The 20,121-nt window shown below is 49.1% G+C and overlaps 1 protein-coding gene across 1 annotated transcript in view; it reads right to left on the reverse strand.

Moving 5' to 3' along the window:
- The window catches only part of TRPM8 (transient receptor potential cation channel subfamily M member 8), a 58,961-nt gene that overhangs the window by 10,039 nt on the left and 28,801 nt on the right, over positions 1-20,121 (reverse strand). The window contains exons 12-17 of the mRNA XM_019445498.2: positions 19,784-19,925; positions 18,556-18,727; positions 17,244-17,421; positions 6,650-6,840; positions 1,716-1,815; positions 587-620 (exon numbers count right to left, since the gene is read on the reverse strand). Of these exons, the coding sequence (XP_019301043.2) occupies positions 587-620; positions 1,716-1,815; positions 6,650-6,840; positions 17,244-17,421; positions 18,556-18,727; positions 19,784-19,925 (817 nt within the window). The remainder of the gene's footprint in view (positions 1-586; positions 621-1,715; positions 1,816-6,649; positions 6,841-17,243; positions 17,422-18,555; positions 18,728-19,783; positions 19,926-20,121) is intronic.

The raw sequence follows: 20,121 nt of genomic DNA on the forward strand, positions 1-20,121 counted from the left end.
TCATTTCCCCCACAGAGCCTACCAGGGATCCGGTACCTATGAATCGGTTGTAATGTCTGCTAATCCTAAGTCACAATTTCCGGCCACCCAGCTCAGGGCGGACGTGGGCACACTCTCCCCACGCCTAATGCTCACGTGTGTATTCGTGCATTCGCAATGCCCTTCAAATTAAATAGCTAACAAATTAGAGCAGCATCGAGGACGAGCACAGAGGCTCACAGCCTCCCAAATCACTCTTCTGAGCCTCGCTGGTGTTTCTGGAACTGCAGGCATCTTACACCTGCTTTCGCAGCTGAGAGAAAGCGCAGAGGGGGCCCTGGGTCAGACAGACACAGGAGACAGTCCAAAGGTCGGGAAATAGGACTTTAGCACACAGGGGGCTATCTGAGAAGTCACTCCGCTCCAGCCCCCAGACCCTGCACGCTGAACAAACACGGAACAGGGTCACTTCTGTCTTTTTCTCTTTTTTTTTAATAATTGACTTCTTTTGTTTTCAGACCACAACCGCTGGCCTCCCGCTGAAAGATCAAAGACAACACAGATTTTAAAAAAAATAATGTTTCCCAAACTATCATCAGAACTATACCTTTGTATCCAGCTGTCTAAACCGATGCCTCATTCTTCAAAGAAGTTAAAAGAGAGACAGAGAGAACAAGAGAAGGGTAGGGGGGAGAGAAAAGGCTATTAGACTCCATTTTACAGTCTTTTAAAGAACAAAACGCCGATCGTTTTCATTTTCAGCTAAATCCGTGTCAGCTACGTCCTCTCGCCGACACCCACACGAAGCGGGATCCCACACTCACCCCCGTCAGAGGTACAGCATACACATGCTATCTCCACTGGCAGAGTTGTGGAATCTGACCTGTAAGGTCCCCCCCCCCCCCCCCCCCCCCCGTTCCAGAATCAAGATCTCGGAGACCAGGAGCGGAGAAGACCTTAGGGCATCTGCCTTGTCACTCAGAGAAAGAGCATGCCATCCATCCCACGTAATAGCTGGGTTGAACTCGGCAAAGGGATTGGTTGTGTTTCTATTTACTCTTTCTTCGTTAGAGTGAATTTTGAGCCATGTTTGGAGCTCTCAGGAAGAGTGACATCATCGGACCGTTAGCCACGTTAACCCGCATAATGAGAAGGGCACCGCTCCTAGAGGCCCTGCATGCCCTTTACTTGGGGACCGTCTACGGATGTAGCTGTGACGTATTTCATTCTATGGCATGTTTACAATGACTCCATGCAACTCATAACTGAGCTTCAGGACTTCTCAAGGACAGCCCGTAACGGACCCACCAAATGGTCCCCCGTTCCAGTTCTTCATCACAGAGACAGGTGTGCGTCACCTGTGAAACGATGCCAATTGCCCTCGATGGGTGGGTGGGTCTTCCCGGAATCCACCTCTGCAGCCATGGCAGAGCGACCTGCGCTCTTGTCACCTGGTTCCAAGGCCCCGCCCTACAGCCTCCAAGTACCTCTTCCCTCCCCGGGGCCTCGGAGGGCAATCGGGATGGCAAGTGGGTGGTCCTGCCCTTCTGGAAAGGCTGATACACACTCACGTGTTTCTCATCTTCAATTGCCCAGGTAATACCTTTTTGGTGCTTTTTCTTTCTGCCGTAAATTCTCTTCCCAGAGCTTACTCAAAGAAGCTACTTATGTTCTACAAACTTAATGTACGCAAGGGGGGGGTGGCCGTGCAAAGCAGAAGCGAACGACTGACATACTCCTCTGAGGTGTCATTGGCTTTCGTGTTGATCTTGACGAGGTAATTTTCTTTCATGACACCCTCCCAGGCCAGAGTCTCGTTGTCTTCGTTTTTGAAACCTTGAATAATGAGACCAAAAAAAAAAAAAAAAAAAAAAACATCACACTGTTTCTTCTGCCCCTTACCTCCTAAATCAACACCTGCTCGTCATTTGGTGATACCCTGGACCCGGAAGATTTAGATTCGTCCCGCACAGGCTGATGTGAGTGACGTTACTTGCTAGTAACAGCCGCAAAGCGATGGAATGCTAATGAATTTCTTGGTAACAATGCAGAATTGGAGCTGTCTGAGTGAAATAGGAATGCAATCTTTATTCTAAACAGAAATCAATCAAAAGCCTGTCTGGGTGTTTTTGTGACTTAGTAAAATCATTTCACCAATGAATTCTGTCCTCACGTTTTATGTGTGCTCCTCTCTCATTTTGATGACATAAAAAGGCTATGTCAGCCAGTCGGTTGGATAATTACGGATGGATCGCTACTCTCTCAACCTACAAGGGGCGTAGGGACTTTGGAAGAGAGGACAATAAAGCCCGGACATCATTCCTACCCTTGTAAAATAATACGCAGTCTGGGTGTGGACCTCAAGGAAAATTCTTCCACTCAGTCCTTTTCCTTTCATCTAAGGCAGGGCCTGCTGTAAAACTGGCCTGGGGCATGTTCCAGCAAGATTCTCAGTTCAATTTCTTACAGTACCTGGGCCTCTCAGAAGGCAAGCAAACAAAATCACAGATCAACAAGGCGCCTGCGTTTCAGGTAATGGCACAACGGACAGCAATCCTCCGTACGAACTCGTGGGGGGAAAAAAGCACCTAGGTTCAGGAAGGCGTCCACTTGCGGAAAAAAAAAAAAATCTAGTTTTATTTTTAAATTGCCTTCAAAGTGTAAGATCTTCCTGGATTTAAAAAGAATTAATCGGGAATCAAAAGCAGAGCCAATAGGCAAGTCGCGGATTTCAGCAAATCCTATATAGCAAATGCCGGTTTATAGAAAATAATTCCTAACTGGATTTTTTTCCATTGGATTTTTCCTAGCAAAGTGGTTGCCAATGTCTTCTGCTCAAACCGCGATGCATGTAGAAACCCAGTGAGAGCACTGAACAACCAACACGGAAAGGAACAACACACACTCCTGGACACAGATGGCCAAAGAGTGACAGTGACAAATGAGCGACGGTCACGAACGACAGTGACCAAGACAAAATGGCAAGTTGTTTAGCAGTCGAAATAATGCCGTTGAGATGATGGCATGGCGCTTTCACCACCCAACGTGGAAAATTAGCAAGGTCTACAGTAATAACTATGGCCTGTGTGGGCAAAGATGTAGATGAACAGGTGTCCCGTAAGTTGGGGAAAAAGATCTGTAAATTGTTACAGCTGCAGCACATGATGGAGAAGGTGGAGGAGGGTGGCAGACAATATCAAAAGATTTAAATCTGTAAGTACCCTTTATCCAGAAATTTCTCTCCTATAAATAACTCCAAGGGGAAAAAAATCAGCAGTACGCTAAAAAAATGAAGGCATATAGCTATTTATCGTCATGCCGTAGGACACGGAAAGCACCGAAACCCTCTACGTGTGTAACAGCGAGGGACTGGTGACGTTGAATGTGGCGCATCCATAGGCCGGGAGAGTCTACAGTTCAAAACTGTCGTACAGGTTGATATTTATGTGTATGGAAAATGTGCATGTATTATTAACTAAATGAACAACTTAGGTTATGGATGTGTCTGTACAGAACAACCTAATTATCATCCACCCACACGAAACTAATAGAATAGATACCATTATGTTAACAATATCTATCTCTGAGTGGTGGCTTACGTGTGTTCTTGTTCTTTCTTATTTACGTTTTTCTGTATTTTTCAAATGTTCCATAAGGAATATGGATTGGTTTTTTCTCATGGAAAGCAATATATTTTCTAACAGTGCAATTACTGGGAAGGGGCGGCATACTTCGTCACTGTTACTTTATGATGTCACCAAAAAGCAGCAAAAATGGAAGCCTGGGGGACGCCTGGGGGGGCTCAGTCGGCTGAGCGTCCGACTTCGGCTCAGGTCATGATCTCACGGTCTGTGAGTTCGAGCCCCGCGTGGGGCTCTGTGCTGACAGCTCAGAGCCTGGAGCCCGCTTCGGATTCTGTGTCTCCCTCTCTCTCTCCCCCTCCCCCACTTCTTCTCTCTCTCTCTCTCTCTCTCTCTCTCTAAAAATAAACATTAAAAAAAATTTTTAATGGAAGGTTGGATTCTACCTTATCTGAAAAGTTGTTTGAAAAATCTTGGCATTTTTCTCCAAAGGACAGTTTTGAGCTTAAATCCCATGACGTCCCGGTGACTTGGAGGCAAGTGCAAGGTGAATTTGGGAAACGAATTAGCATGAGAGGCTCTGGCAACCACCGAGTTCTGCGGTTTCTGGAATCCATGATCTCCAAGCAGCGACAAATGAATGAATGGCGAGCAGGGCGTCCAGAAGTCTCCAGCGAGTAAACGGGGCCCTCGGCTCGCCCTCTCCCGCCATCACTCTGCCCGGCATGGAGAAGGACCTGTCCCGCTGTGCCCCCCTATTCCCTCTATTTCTTTATTCCTCCCTGAGACTAAGAACTATATGGGGAGAGAGGATGTCATCTTTTTCTCAAATGGTTGTAAGAGCATCATTCTCCCAAGGAAACAGGTGCGGATTCACATAGCTCATTTCTGACCTGTTTGCCTCCTGAAGCTGAAGTCCTGCCCATTTGATGGCCAAATTGGGGGTTTTGCTCCCATTTTTATGTTCTTAGCGCGCTTACTTCTTGACTAAGTTTTGGGGGAACAGAATGCATTGTGTCGTCGAACCCATCCGAATTCAGAAGACTGATTTGCCCTTAGTGATACACTGGATTTTCTGGTTCCACTGATCTTGGACAGAGCACAGGGTACGTGTGGAGAGTGGATCTTCATTCCAAATCCACCTGCCCAGCCCCAGCCGGAATCCAACCAGTGATGGGGATTCACGACCTCACACAGCTATTCATTTCATTTACTGATAATGTGATTTGTTGGACACTGTCTTAAACTTTTACCAACTCAAAATCTTCCTCCCCGAAATTTTTATCCACGGTTCTTTCTCTGGAACCATGTAGGTAAAACTATGGGCCAAGCAGCCCAGCCCTCACATGCTTCTGTTCGCAACTGGTACCCCCAGAACAGAGTTAGTATTTGTGAAGGAAGGAAGACTTTGAGCAACAGGACTGTTTTTACACCGTTTCTTCTCTATGCGCGATAGGGTGTATCCCTTTTCGTGCTTTGCTTTCCTTGACTTAAAGTTTGTGACCGAAAAGTTCGTGCTTTTCCTGATGATTTTTAAAAGAAATTTACGGGATGCCTGGGTGGCCCAGTCGGTTAAGTGTCTGACTCTTGATTTCAGCTCCAGTCGGGATCTCACGGTTCGTGAGTTCGAGTCCCACGTCAGGCTCTGCGCTGACAGCGTGAAGCCTGCTTGGGATTCTCTCTCTCCTCATCTCTCTGCCTTCCCCTGCCTGTGCTCTCTCAAAATAAATAAATAAACTTAAAAAAGAAATAAAAGAAATATAAAGCCTCTCACGGCCCCGAAACACACGAGCCCTGGTGCCGTGCGTGATGAAGAGGTCAGCCTGCAGGCCTCCCCCAGAGCCAGATTCCCCTGGCTTAAATCTGAGGTCAGAAGGCAAAATGAATGGGCTGGCGGTGCCCTTTCTATCTTTTTCTCTGTGCCCAAACACCCAAATGAATAAAAATAAGCCTCTCCCTCCTTTCCTGCTTAATTTGGTCGAAACGTGTCTGCAAGCTAGGTAGATCTGTCTGGGTCCGTGGCCCCAGGATCAAGTGTTAAGAAAACCTAGCCTAGTGCAGGGAAGAGAGCTGTACCGGGGGAGGGTGTCCCCCAGGGTGACTGAGAATTCCCTGATGATAGATTCTGGCTCCCACAGCGGTGGGGGAAGGAGAGGGAGCCCAGTGGGGGCCCTCCTGCTCCTTACCCCTTATCGGGGCTAAGGAGGTGGGTAGCCACGGGAAAAGGAGAGCTGTGGGCGTCCCCGCCTTCCCGAAGGAAGTGGGTCCCCATCAGGGAGAGTCTGCGTGGTGTGGACTAGAGGTTAAGGGGACGCAGCGCTGGAGAAAGTACCGGCAAGCCCTGGGAGTCGAGGGGCCAGCCAGGGAACAGCTGAAGGACCCACCAGGTGCCCACACAATAAAGGGTCAGTTGTGCACACACGCCAGGTCACAGAGCACGGAGCCGGCCTAGAGCAGGACCACTGTTTCCAGAAAAGACTTTCTGCTTCTTTCCCCTCCTCCCTCCCAGTGCTCCAGCCCACAGAGGGTCCGTGACGGCAGCTGGCGGGTGGGAGAGAAGGGGCGAAGAGAGAGGCAGAAGCCAGCGGCCCACACTTCCTTCCAGCTCTACCAGCTGAGAGGGGGTACAGCAAAAAGGGGAGCCTCCCGCCTGCATGGCCATCAATGGGCGGGTGAACAGACCAGACCGCACGTGCAGTGAAGTAATGATAAGATTTTCGATTTCGCAAAGAGCGACCAGGAAAGTCAGGAGCTCTGCTGGGGCAGGGCTAACGTCTACCAGAGTCGACATCTAACGGAAGCAAGACCGAAGTCGCGTCTCCACGTCACGCTTGTTCAACCTACTATTTGCACGATTATGATGCTCACCCGAAAGTTATCCCCCCAGAATGAGACCAGCCCACAGATCTGCAACGCTCCCTTAACCTACTCTCTCCCTCGGGTAATTCCCTGTCTCTACGGACATACGCATGGGAGCGAGGCCGTGACTATGACGAAGCCCCTTCCCGCTGCCCCGCGCGGACCTGGCGCGCGTCCCCCACGACCGATCACTGCTCCTGTCCCCGGGCACGGAACGGACAATGACTCACAGCAAGGAGAAGGCTCCGTGTTTTTCCTCTTACAGCAGCACTGGAAACACTTCTTCACCACCATGTAGAAGTAGGCAAAGACCACGAAGGGGAAGGGGATGTTCAGACGGTTGCAGTACTCTTGCACCAGGAAGTATCTCTGGAACTTCCAGACCTGGTCGTTGTTCTCCTGGACGGTGCCCACGGTGTAGCTGGTAGGAGGGGAGACAAGGTCAAGCCTCAGCCTGCCACGCGCCTCCTCATTTGATTGCCAAACACGGTGGCATTGATAACGAGGCATGACTGCGATATAGCTTAAATGATAGCTTAAGTCCAGGCAGGGGAGGAGAATCCGTGCCGAGACCGGGGCCAGGACAGCTCAGCGTCGGGCACTCTTCAGTTGGGGCTGGGCCAGAACTGTGTCTACGGCTTTGGGGTCTGGGGCTTGGGGTTTTAGCGCACAAAAAATACTGTCCAGGGAACTTTTAAAAAGCTTTTTACTTCAAGACCTTTCAAGGATTCCCTTCGGTCGTCGGTCTGTTATTGCGTTAGTCACAAAGAGGCGAAGGTATCGACTCTCTTAGGAACAATTTGCTCCTCATATGTTGCTAACGGGAGTTTAATTGTAAACAGTCTGGGAAGGAAGTTTGTTCATATTTATCAAGGGCCTTAGAAATGTTCATCCCTTAGGGGATGCTCTATCTCCAAAGGATTTGGTTGGACAACTTAATTGAAGAAAACGATGAAGCATTTTACCAATTGGGAAGTTCAACCATCCCTTAGGGGCACCTAAGCAGCTTAGTCGGTTAAGCCGCCAACTTTGGCTCAGGTCATGATCTCACGGTCCATGAGTTCAAGTCCCACGTCGGGCTTTGTGTTGACAGCTCAGAGCCTGGAGCCCGCTTCGGATTCCGTGTCTCCCTCTCTCTCTGCCCCTCCCCTGCTCACGCTCTGTCTCCCTCTCTCTCAAAAACAAAATAAACATTAAAAAAGAAATGTTCATCCCTTTGATCCAATGACTTGATTTCTGGAAATTTAACCTAAGACTATGGAGGTACTGAGAAAAGAAAATATATCAAAGGATATACACGCATGGCCGTTTTCCACACCCTGAAAAAACCAGCTTCCCCAACCTCCCACCTCAATAGAACGGGACAACAGAAATGCTCAACACTAAGAAAACGAATCAGCCATCATGGTTAATCAATAGGACTGCATTACGTGGCCGTTCAAACGAATGATTACTAGTAATTTTTATACTTTGGGGAAAGGCTTATAACACATGAAATAATTAGGCTCAAACTCACACTTACCACACCATCTTACTACGTGAGTCACAACTCACAGGGAGAAATAAATCTGCCACTCACAGTGGTGATCTCCAGCCCACATCGTGAATGTACTCTATTCTCTTTTGTTCCCTTCCTAAGCATTACGCAATGGGCATGAATTATTCACGTAATTAGAAAAAACAGCCACTGGCCAGAAGAATGTCTCATTGTGCCACCGATTTATCAGTTACAGATCAAACCAACCATAACACAGCTAACGCTGTGCACCAGACGCTGCTCGAAGCAGCCTACTTCTACTAACGACGTCATCTGCAAACAGCTCTCCATGGGATAAGAGTCCTACTTTCGTCTACGACGGACGGATCAGAGAACTGAGGTATAGCAGGCATAGGAATCTTGTCTGAATTTCCCAACTCGGAAATGGTAAGGCCAGGCCTTGGGCCCCGCGGTCCTGCCCAGCGTCTGTCTGCCTCATTACCACATAATACCACCTCCCAGAGTAAAGCAGGAAAGGTTCTGAGCTATGCTGTGTCTCCGAAGGATTTGGTTGGACTACTTAATTAAAGAAAACGATGAAGCGTTTTACCATTTGGGAAGTTCAACCATCGCAGATACTTGTATTGCTGATATCAAATAACCACCACCTCCCCCCACCCCTGCTGCCCCGAGAGCCAAAGAAGCAGCAATCAGTCTTTGAAATCTATAAGCAAATTCTGACTGGGGTTGCATTCAATTCTCCCAATTCTGGCTAAACACTTCGCAGGCCAGGCCTGGATGAGGTGACCAGGCAGGGGACCCGGGTCTGTCTGTTGTGAGACCTCATTCTTGCCCCGTGGCACGCTACGATCTAAGGCTTAAATATCTTTAGCTAAGAAACGATCACACACACGGGCAAAACACTAACCTACACAGCTATGGCTTTGGTTACAAAAGCTTGGCTTTGCTCGTGCTGGAGCCTGCTGATGAACGGGACACCCCGGGTCCTGGATTCCGTGCAGGACTGGTGTCAGCGGCAGGTGCCCCTTCAGCACCTGTAATAAGCCCAGCCCCAGGGAACCAGCCGTCTTTGCAGGAAGGGAATTCATGCTCCTTGAACATCTATAACACATAAACTCCTACACGAGGCACATAAGACGGTCGCTTGGCTGATTCTCATGTCAATTGTGTCCATTCTATGCAGATTTTTTTTTTAGGTGGAAAACAAGACTGTGCTGTATGAGACCAGAGCAGAGTGAATTCGGCAGCTAGCTTGCAGTTTCTTCCGGATGTAGGTCAGGCTGCTCTGAGGCCACCACCAACATCTTTATCTGTCCTCGCGGGTCCCCCCTGGCTCTTCAAACGGCACCGTAGGCCCCTGCACTGAAAGAGGGGAGGGTGGCGGGCACACCCCGGATTAATGAAGTCCAGGCTGAGAACTTGCCAGAGGTCCGTCTGTTACGTTGTGACAGAACAAATGCCACCATCCAAATCACTGTCACTGGAGGGTCTCAAAATGCTGACGTAACTAGTCAAACAGGCAAAAGCCACAGCATCCATTTTAACGCATCAGATGTTGTTCTCTGAGGTTCCGCCCGGAAGGAATCAACCACTCCTGTGGAAGGGAGGGACGTGTCGGATGCTTTCGAGCTGGGGGAGCCGGCCTCTCCGGCAGGTGGACCTCTCTCCCTTCCTCGGGAGCTCAGCACCGCACTCGGGCCAAGAAGAGTCCCAGTGGGAAACGATTTGCATCTTGGCTTCTTAACTAGTCGCTCAGAAGCTGCAAGAACATCCCATGTCTTCCGGGTCATCTAGAGAAGGGATTGGCCAGCTGTGACCAGGGGGCCAAATCCACCCCCCACCCCCACTGTTCTGCAGGGATCGCCACATTAGAATGGTCTTTGCCGAGCAGAAAGGTGGGGGTGGGTGCTTAGCACTGGGCCAAAGCCAAGACCCTAGCTGGCCCTCACAGGAAAAGTCGCCAGTCCCTGGTCTAGAATGGATTTGGGCCCATGCCCATAAACTAAGGTCTCCATTGGTATCATCCTCCTGGGCAAACAGTACAAACCCTTATCTGCATCCCAGGGGGCGACAGCGAGCCAGCTGATTACCGGACTTGAATACCCAAAAGCCACTTTGCATAAATAACACATTTCTGGGGTTGGCCATGCTGGGGCTTATTTATACTGAGGCCCACCTTCCCCACACGGCAGGAGCTTCTAAACTTCTCCACCCCTCCCCCCGCAGATGAGTTCCGGACTCAGCCAAAGAGAGAGACATGAGCGTTCCCCAGGGAAGGCCGATCGATAATTGAGCACCGCTTCAAACTGCTTTGTTAAAATAATTTTTATATTCTTTAGGCACTGCGTTCCACCTCTGTAAAAGGAGAGGCAGGACCGTGGTGCCAATACGTGAGCACCACCCCCCTCGGCAAATGTCCAGAGCAACTCAGACACCGTCTCTCCCACCCAGGTTCTGGGCATCTCCCTGTCGGCCGCTGACCATCCAGAGCCTTCCTGGAGAGGAAGTCCACGATGTTCCCTTTGACCCTACGACTCCACGGGTATCATGTGCCCTCCGCTACCCAGCTGGTGGGAGATCTGCAGTGATGACTGAGTTCGGTCCCCTAAGACCACCCAAGTGCCTTCTGTGGAGCAGGACTGAGGAGGCAGGAACCTCACAGGGACACAAAGTTTCAGAGATTTGCTGACACTGAAAACGTTACCAAGAGATAACAAATGTTTAGGATTCAGATAACCTTGAACGTAAATGAGATCCAGCAGCACGTTAACAGGATAATATGCCATGACCATGACCAAGGAACAGAGGACGACTAAATATCAAGATCATTTATATAATATATCATTTTCCTAATACATCGCAGATCAAAAGGAAACATGCCATTTCCCTAGCTGCTAGAAAGTCTTCTGGCAAAGTCAACATCCATTTCCGATTAGAAAAACTAAAAAAGAAGTAGGAGGAAAAGAAAGGAGTTTAATAAATAAGAAACAGGAGGAACCTTCCATGGCACAATTTAAAAAAGGAGAGAGAGAATAAAAGAATTCAGTAAGGAGACTCATTCCAAAATAAATAAGCAAATCTGTAACAGCCTTCCTACATGTCAAAAATTACTTACTGAAAAAAAAAAATAGGAAACAATGTCTTGTTCACAATCACAAACGGCTAGGAGAAAAGGTAACCAAAAATCTTCCAGATCCATAGAGTAAAACTGTTAATCGTCACCAGGAAACCACGTATCTTTGAAAAAGTAGAGAATCACACCATTTTTTTCTGGATGGTAAGATACCATTTTTTTTTTTCAGCATCCCCTGAATGATTCTGTCAAGTTCACATCATCACAATAAAATTCACAAGGGTTTTTCTTTTTTGAAGGGGAAAGAATAAAGAGTTTTGGAAGATGAGCCTTAGGCGCCTCCCTGTTATTAAATGTACAAGAAAACCCAGGAAAAGTTTTGAATGAGAATAAGGAGGGGGACTTGCACAACAGATGCTCAAATCATTTTTTTAAGTCAGTAATTAAAGCCATTTGGTAGTAAAAACCAAAATAGACTGATCAACAGACCAGAACAGCAAGTCTGCCAAAAAAAATCACGAAGAAAAAGAAGACGCTAAAACAATGGCAGAATTTTAGAATGAACTGAAAGACGAGAAACTTGCCAGCTAGATCTCAATCAGGAAACACCTCCTCTGAGCTTTTCGCAGATTTCACACGCTTTCCATCTGTTACTTCTTCCCAGACATGCCAGCAATATCCGGCCAGACCTGCCCGGTGGCCTTGGCGACCCTGACTTCTGCTGCCTCCCCCCAGACCCCTCCTGCACATCTCTGTTCCCCTCTCATTCCACAAGATCAAAAAAACAGGTTCAAAGTCAACAGTAAGAGACAGCCAACCATTTCACTACGCTGATTTTTTTTTTTTCAGAGAGAGAGAGAATGAGCAGGGGATACAAGCAGAGGGAGAGAGAGGGAAAGAGAATCCCAAGCAGACTCCACACTCAGTACAGAGCCCAACACGGGGCTCGACCCCACAACCCTAGGACCAGGACCTGACCCGACATCAAGAGTCAGACGCTCAACCAACTGAGCCACCCAGGCGCCCCTCACTACACTGATTTTGGAAGTGCAAACTCGGTTTAGTGGTTTGCTCTCAGAATCACACGACTAAGACTGTGCCCTGTGCCCTGCATCAAGACCCAGCAGATGCTCCTTCATCTACGAGAAAATGTCCTACTTCTTTAACGTGGCATAAAAGACACCCCACAACCTGGCCGCTGCCTCCCTTTCCACCCCCTTCAGTGGCTGATTCTCCCCAGACTAGCTTTATCTCCCCTGCTTCGCCCCCCACCCACCGCCTTGAGTCAGGCTATGGGCTCCCCCCAGTAAGGGGTCCCCTGAGTGAATGTTACCTCTGCTCAGTGCCACTGACCCTGGCCCCACCTCCAATGTTCTGTCACACCTAATAACGCTGCCCTGATCTCCAGTCTCTGAAAACAGCCTTTTTAGTACTTCTTATATAATATTCTATTATAATATGTTATATTACATAATATCGTTATACTACCTTATGTTATGTATTGCATTATATCGCACATTGTACCATATCATACTATATGAATATGTCTATGTGCCCCTCAACTCCTTTAACAGCACAGACTTAACTTCTCTCTGCCTCCAACTCCTCATCTGCAAAGTGATAAGAAAGCCACACCTCCACCAAAATGGTCAATGACAGGCACCTGCACGGCCGCACCAGAAGAGAATCAGTAAACACGAGCTATTCTTAAGACCACATTATCTGCTCTTTTCTTCTTCTCACCCCTTTCAACAGCGCCCCCTAGCCAGCCGAAGTGTCACCCAAACCTCTAGTTGGTCCTGGTGATTATTTTCTTTTTTTCTACTTTTCTGCATATTGTAATGAACGCATATTCCTCCTAAGATGGAAACATATTTTGGTTACAGAAATACTCCTAGATGAGGACATGTTTGACGGATCCCCTTTGGGAAAAAAAGGCAAAGGGTGGAATATCTCCAGGACGGTGCCCGTGAGCATCACGGCTGCGTGTCAAGATGACCCAGAGTCATCTACTGACTGTAAGTTCACTTCATGCTCTGATGAGCTGCACAGGGCCCGTGATCAATAATTTTAATGCAGAATAATCACAGAGGTTTACATCCATTACCTCTCCCGTTGAATGCCATCTAGAGAGCGCTCGAATGCTGCTTTAAAATTCCCAAGTGCTCCTTTACATTACAGTTCATAAGGTTGCCGTTGTGTACGGTTAAGCTTTCACATGAATGCTTGCATGTGATGCGAGACAGGGGTCACCACCTGGCGGCCACTGGCCCACAGAGCCCAGAACAGCTCCCACGGCCGTCAGAAACAGTGTTCCGAAGATTCCGCCCAAGGGTGGCGGGAGGGTGGCTCCTGTTACTCACAAGTTCCCAGACAGGCATCAACAAAGAAAAGGTCTCTGGTTTAACCCGGGACTATTCTCTTTTCTCTTTTATTTTTAATTTTTTACGTTTGTTTATTTAATTTGAGAGAGAGAGAGAGAGCGCGCGAGTAAGGGGGAAGGGGCAGAGAGAGAGAGAGAGACAGACAGAGAAAGAGACAGAGAGAGAGAGAATTCCAAGAAGGCTCCATGCTGACAGAGGCGGGGCTCAAACTCACGAACCATGAGATCATGACCCGAGCCTAGGTCAAGAGTCGGACGCTCAACCAACTGAGCCATCCAGGCACCCCTCACCAAGGACTATTCTAGGAGACCCCCCCAAGGGGAGGGATGCCCCTAAGTTGTCACACCTAAGCGCTGAATAGGGCAACAGTAGAGTACCATGCCATGGTTGGGTGTCTCGGGGAGGAGGATTGCATTCAAGACCTGAATGGACACAGGTAAGCTGGACGGCCGTGTGGCCAGACCCATGGCCAGGCATTCACTTCCTCAACCTGAAAATGACACGCTGGGCTCCAGTCCCTCCAGGCTCCGGATTCTATCAGTTCATCATTATAATGCGGATAATGGATTAGAAATGTGGCAAGGTCCTCCCTTCACAGCACACAGACCCAGGGCAGATCTAAGTCATATTCTACTCTGTGCCTCTCTGAGATTTACCGAATTAGTGCAACTCAGATGTCACGGCTTTGGGAGCTATCAGCCCCTTTGGTTAATTTCTGGGGAAACTGCATGGTGGCCAGTTTTCACACGGCCTGTCCCGTGATCGGTGTAAAGGTTGTAAGGGCGTGTCCTCCCTCCCTGGTTTTCATGTGGACACATAATCACCCAGCAGCTGCCACTCTCTCTGCAGCTCAGACTGGGACCTCAGGCAGCATGACCCTGTGTAGCCTCTTGACTCCCGAGTCCTTCCCTGCCTGGCCATCCGTTGGGGTGGTGACGGAGAGGGTTGCACATTCTCTCCCTAGGTCCACGTGGACACAACAACCACATGATCTCCGTGGCCCCCCCAGGCACAGAACAGACATTATACATCTATGTGCTACAGCCCCCGCTGGTCTGTGACCCACCAATGACACATCTCAGGAAATCTAAAGACCTGGCAGCCAAGCTCCCAAGGTGTAACTGAATAATGAACTAAACACAGGAAGGGCCCTGTTCTCATTCATCCAACCCGCAAAGGTCCAGGTGCTGAGCCTGACCCGTCTCCATCCTCTAGAGCTTACGGTCCAGAAGGACAGAAGGTTGTCATTGTGTGGGGGGGTGCGGGGAGTCTCTACACAAAGTGGGGAGGGCATCAGGGACCACTCGGGCAGAGGATGATGCTCAGCTCCTTAAAAGGCGAGCAGGATCGGGGCAAGAGACAGGCAAGATGGAGTAAGTAATCCCGACAGAAGGAACAGCACTTGCAAAGCGTCAGATGTCGTAGGTTACCACCCTGTTTCAGGACAGACACCCAGGTGCTCCCCAGGGACAGACCGTGAGATGTCTGACTGTTGCTCAAAAGCCAGGTCATGCACAGCCTTGGAAAAAGCTGAAGAACCTGAAATTTACCTCAAAAGCCATGGGGAAATACCGACATCCTCCCAGAATTTTAAGTAGAGCAGTGACATTTTAGAAACATTACTGCAGCCACAGTGTAGAGGTGGGACCGAGGGAGGACGTCTTTGTACTCGGGTAGACCAGATGGCCACTCACTGCTCAGCCTGCTAGATGGGTGACAAGTCCAGAGGCATGTGGCCCCACCCACCCCTGTGCAAAAGGAGGCCACAATCCTTGTGTCTCTTGGGAGCCCAGGGCTCTATGCAACAGTTGTCTTTTTCTTATTTTTTCTCTACATTATAGAAGCTTTATGCGATTACTGTAACAAGTGAAATACATACCTGTATTTTTTTTCTTACATGTTTATTTATTTTTGAGAGAGAGAGAGTGGGAGCTGGGGAGGGGCAGAGAGAGAGAGGGAGACACAGAATCCGAAGCAGCCTCCAGGCTCCGAGCTGTCAGCACAGAGCCTGACGTGGAGCTCGAGCTCAGGAACCGCGAGATCATGACCCTAGCCGACAAAGTCGGATGCTTTACCAACTGAGCCACCCAGGCACCCCATACATTTGTTTTTTTTAAATTAATTGTACTAATTCTTTTAATTTCTTGGTTTTTACTGCAAGAAAATGAGATTACACCATAAGAACTAGTCTGCAATTTGCTTTCTACATTTAACAAAATATCATTCTTTCAAGTCCATAAAAAGAGATCTATCTTTTTTAAAACCTGCGCGATACTCTGTCATCTGTGACAAGCTTTCTTCGGCCATCCCCCCAGCCAACAGGCATCAAACAATGATCCAACAAGCATCCTTGTATATATGTCCTTAGGATAGAGTCCCAGATGCGAGAGAGCTGCCTCAAAGATTTGTGTGTGTTTTCTTTTAATAATTCTTTTCATATCACTTTCCAGAGACTGAGAGGCAATTCACATTGCCAGCAGCGATGTCCATTTCTCAGCATCACCCCCAACACAAGAGGCTTTTTGAAATTTCTGTAGATCTGATGGGTCCTAAGCCAGCATCTCGTTGGCTTTTCTGGCCTTTCCCATCGACAAGACGGAGGCCCTTTTCGTGTTTCCTTCTCTGAATTGCCGTTCCTCTGCCAATTTCCTATTGCATCATCTTTCTGCCATCCACCTGCAGACGCTCTTTCTACATCGGGAATTAAAAAGTCTTCGTTCCTCTCATGCCACCGTTTCCTCCAAGCTACCACTTATCATGTGACTTCACCTGAGCTTTCCTTTACCTTCAACACGTGCCGTACGAAACCAACGGTGTTTACCTTGCCTTTCGTCGTTGCTGGGTTTCTGACTCCGACAAGGTGTTTCTCTTCCACCCCAACGTTTAACAACGATACACTATTGCTAAATTTTCTGTCTGTCTGTGCTGGGATCACATACCCAAAATGACTACCTACCTTGGGGCACCTGGGTGGCTCAGTTGGTTAAGTGTCTGACTTTTGATTTCAGCTCAGATCGTGACCTCACAGATTCGTGAGTTTGAGCCCCACATAGGGATCCACAATGATAGTGTGGCGCCTGCTTGGGATTCTCTCTCTCCCTTTCTCTCTCCTCTCTCTCTCTCCTCCTCTCTCTCTTTCTCTCTCAGAATAAATAAACTTTAAAAAAATGACTACCTGCCTTAAAACAACAACATACAACTAAGTAGCTCGCACTGAAACTACCACAGAAACCCGGTGAAACCCTCTTAAGAAAGATGAAGGGAAATGAAGATCACGATTTTCTGCAAGTATTAGGGAGAACTGCCAAAGGCAATGAAAATATTTTAGAGTCACCATCGCATTCTCTCTTCACCTCATGAGACATGAGCCCCAAAAGAAAGTCACTCTCCTGACTCTGCTCTTACGATTTGTATTTAAACTGAAAATTGTTAAAGCAGCCACTAACTAGAGGCTGAGTCCTTTAAACCCTAGAATCCAAGCCACCAAATCCCTAGAAAATAAAGACATCGGAGAGGAGCTGAACCCCACTGCATCGGTATCACGTCCACATCGTGGCACCCGGGAAGATGGCTACGTGGACGCTAGACGTACAGAGTCTGGATGTGCTGGAGGGCGTTACAGGTACGTGTCTTTGGTGTCATAGAAACTGGCAGCACAGCTCACAGGGACTCACTCGCTGTGTTGTCAATATAGTCCCTCGAAGGCCGCACCCCCTCCCGTCCCCTATGCCCTAAGCTCTCACCTAACTCCCTCGCAGGTGGACTTCTAAGATCTCGCCCCCGGTGCCTCCGGCCCCGCCTGGTACCGTGAACACCCGGGAAAGTCACGACCGAGCACGTGCTCAGACTGGACGCGAATGAGCCCGTACCCGAACATGGCGACGAGCAGGTTGACCAGCAGGATGTTGGTAGACAGCATGTAGATACACACGAGGGGGATGGTGATCCACTCGGGGAACCGAGGCAGATTGTGCTCGTCCAGCTCCACACACAGCGGCTTCGACTCATTGCCAGTGAAGGTGCAGTGGGCAAAGTCGTACGTGGTACCTGCGGATGTAGAAACCAAGAGGCAACGTGAGGACCCTCTGGAAGAGGCAGTGCCACGGCACCTGGGGTGAGGGGGTGGGGGACACAGGACAACCCAATGAGGATGGCCTGGGGGGGGATGGCGATGATAAAAAGCATGTGGGTTTCGTGGACATTTAATACCTAATCAACAACACTAGCCGATGGATTGGAGGTGAGGGATGAGGTCACAGGAGGGGTCAAGGATAGGATTTGCACAACTGAGTGGCAGAGCCCAGATGGGGGGGCCTTGGAAAAAGTCCCAGTCCTCACAAAGGACTACCGCTACTGGGGTGCAGTGGGTCTAAAGCCACAAGGATGAAACGTACTCCCTGATGAATAACGGTGAGCACAGTGTGCAGAAGGGAAGTTAACGATAGCAAGGTGCCTTTCCATCACGCACAGGAAAAGAGCTAAAGTCTTGGAAAAGGCCGCAGCAGAAGAGGCCAGGGCTGCCCGAGGCCACAGGGCTAATCGAGAAAACACCAGGGAGCTGAGAAATGTGACCAACAGGGCAGGGGAACATCGGGATCACTGTGTCGTGGCAGGACCGAACACGACAAGCCCGGGCTGTCGTCGGCCTCACAAAGATGCTTTCGACAGCTCGTTCAAAACACACGCTGGCCTGCACATGCCCCACTCCTTCCTTACGTAAGCTGGGTGTGGGCACATCCGTGTCATCCGTGCTGCCACTAACCTGCCTCCAAAAGAGAGCTGACCGTGGGCCACAGCTGGATGTTTAAATTCCAACCGCCAGTGCAAAAATTTCAATATTGCTCCTTTTGAAATAAATGGGCTCCCAGTTATACAAGAGAGTACAGCTCACAACACCTGTTCCTAAACTAGCGAGGCTTGTTGCTGTCAACTGCCACGTCGCTGTGGAAAACACAAGAAACGCTATTTTTTGAGAAGTCGAAACGTCGCAGACTACACTGCTGAACACGTCTGCAAGGCGGGCGTAAAGTCCTGCTCAAAGAAAAGGTCGTGAGGGTCAGCGTCCACTCCCTGGTGTTGACTCAACGCCAGCTGTGGATCAGAGCAGGGAGCCCTGGAGGCCGGCTCCGGAAGCAACCCCCCTACCCCCGGCTGTCCCCACCCGGGCCGGGTCAGGCTCACCGTCCACGTCGCTGGGCACTTGGCCGAACATGGCCAGGTAGGGCTCGTAGATGACCGAGCGGAATATCCACCTCCAACGATGCTCGTTTTGCCTGAGGATCCCTTGCCTGGCCACGCCAAAGGCCACCATCCACACCGCAAACAGGAACAGGAAGAAGAACACGTCAATCAGCTGTCAAGGGAGGACAAGAGAACAGAGTCAGGACCGTGCCCCGCGGGTGGCTCGTCTGCTCAGCTGACCACAGGGAAGGGTCGAAGTTCCAGTCACCCTGCGTTCCCCCTAATTTGCCACCTTTGGGTCTTGGGACGACTCTTTTCCGGAATTAAAACCAACGGATGTATTTTGGCTTTAGGTCTCCCAACCAGCTCAGCCACAGAAACCTCCTGGATGAGAGAGCCCAGCTCGAGAGCGAAAGAGGGGCCTAATTCTGGAGCACCTGTACCTCTACTCCTCATCAGGCTCCCTTTCTTTAAACCCCTACATCGCGTCCTCGGTATTCTTTTTTTTTTTTTTTAAGAAAAATTAAAAGCTGTCTTTATTAGACAAGAACGCACGGTTTAATTTCTTTTTTGACTTTTTGCACACACAGCATGACTTCATGGTGACATGGTGCCTCAGATATGCTTTGAATTAAAACCGCAAACTCAGAGGACCTCAGCGTTGGAAAGCAACCTCCAGATGAGCTAATCCAAACGCCCATCCGACTTACAGACAGAAGCACGGGAGGTTTGGGTCATCTGGAAAACAAGCTTAGGAAACCCGCATCGTCAGTGGATAATTATCTTTCTGTTGGACGTCCCTGTGCAAGGGGGCTGGTGGGGCTCGTCCTACATCTATACTACGTGGCTACAGAATCGAAGCTCTGATCATCGCTGTGCTTCTAGCCCCCTGCACGCTTCCAGACGAACATTAACCTCTGCGGTCCGCATCCGTAAGATGGGTATAAACGTCGCACTCCTGCCTCTTCTCTGAGTTGTCCAGACTCAAATGAAAACAGCTGGTAAAGACTGACATCTGGACAGATCGCTTCACTGGCAACACATTTAATTAGCCACTTGCTCTTACCAGCCACCTGTTAAATTTTAAACCGGGGGAGGCCCCTGATGAAAGCACGTCGGAGACAGCAAACCTTGCCAACTGTGACCTGCCTGGGGACCAAGCCCCTCTACAGACAACTGGAGGCGTCTAGCAAGCAGAATGCGAACCACAAACACCCTCCATTCTTACCATTCTCTGCAACATGATAATCTTGGGTCCTAAATTTCTGCTTACGGTGAAAATGTGGATCAACCTTAGAGTGAATATGATATAATCCAGGCAAAAGATCACCCGTCCGGAATACAAAGAGGTTTTATTCGAAGAGTGGAGCCTACGGAAGGAAGGGAAGCAGGGCCCGTGAGACTTTGACAAAAGAGTTCAAACTTTTGTTTTTAAAACTGATTATTTATTTTTGAGACAGAGAGAGAGCATGAACGGGGGAGGGGCAGAGAGAGAGGGAGACACAGAATCGGAAGCAGGCTCCGGGCTCTGAGCCATCAGCCCAGAGCCTGACGCGGGGCTCGAAC

This window comes from Panthera pardus, unplaced genomic scaffold (genome assembly GCF_024362965.1).
Source record: "Panthera pardus isolate Hobbes unplaced genomic scaffold, ASM2436296v1 HiC_scaffold_10, whole genome shotgun sequence".
Classification (NCBI taxonomy): domain Eukaryota; kingdom Metazoa; phylum Chordata; class Mammalia; order Carnivora; family Felidae; genus Panthera; species Panthera pardus.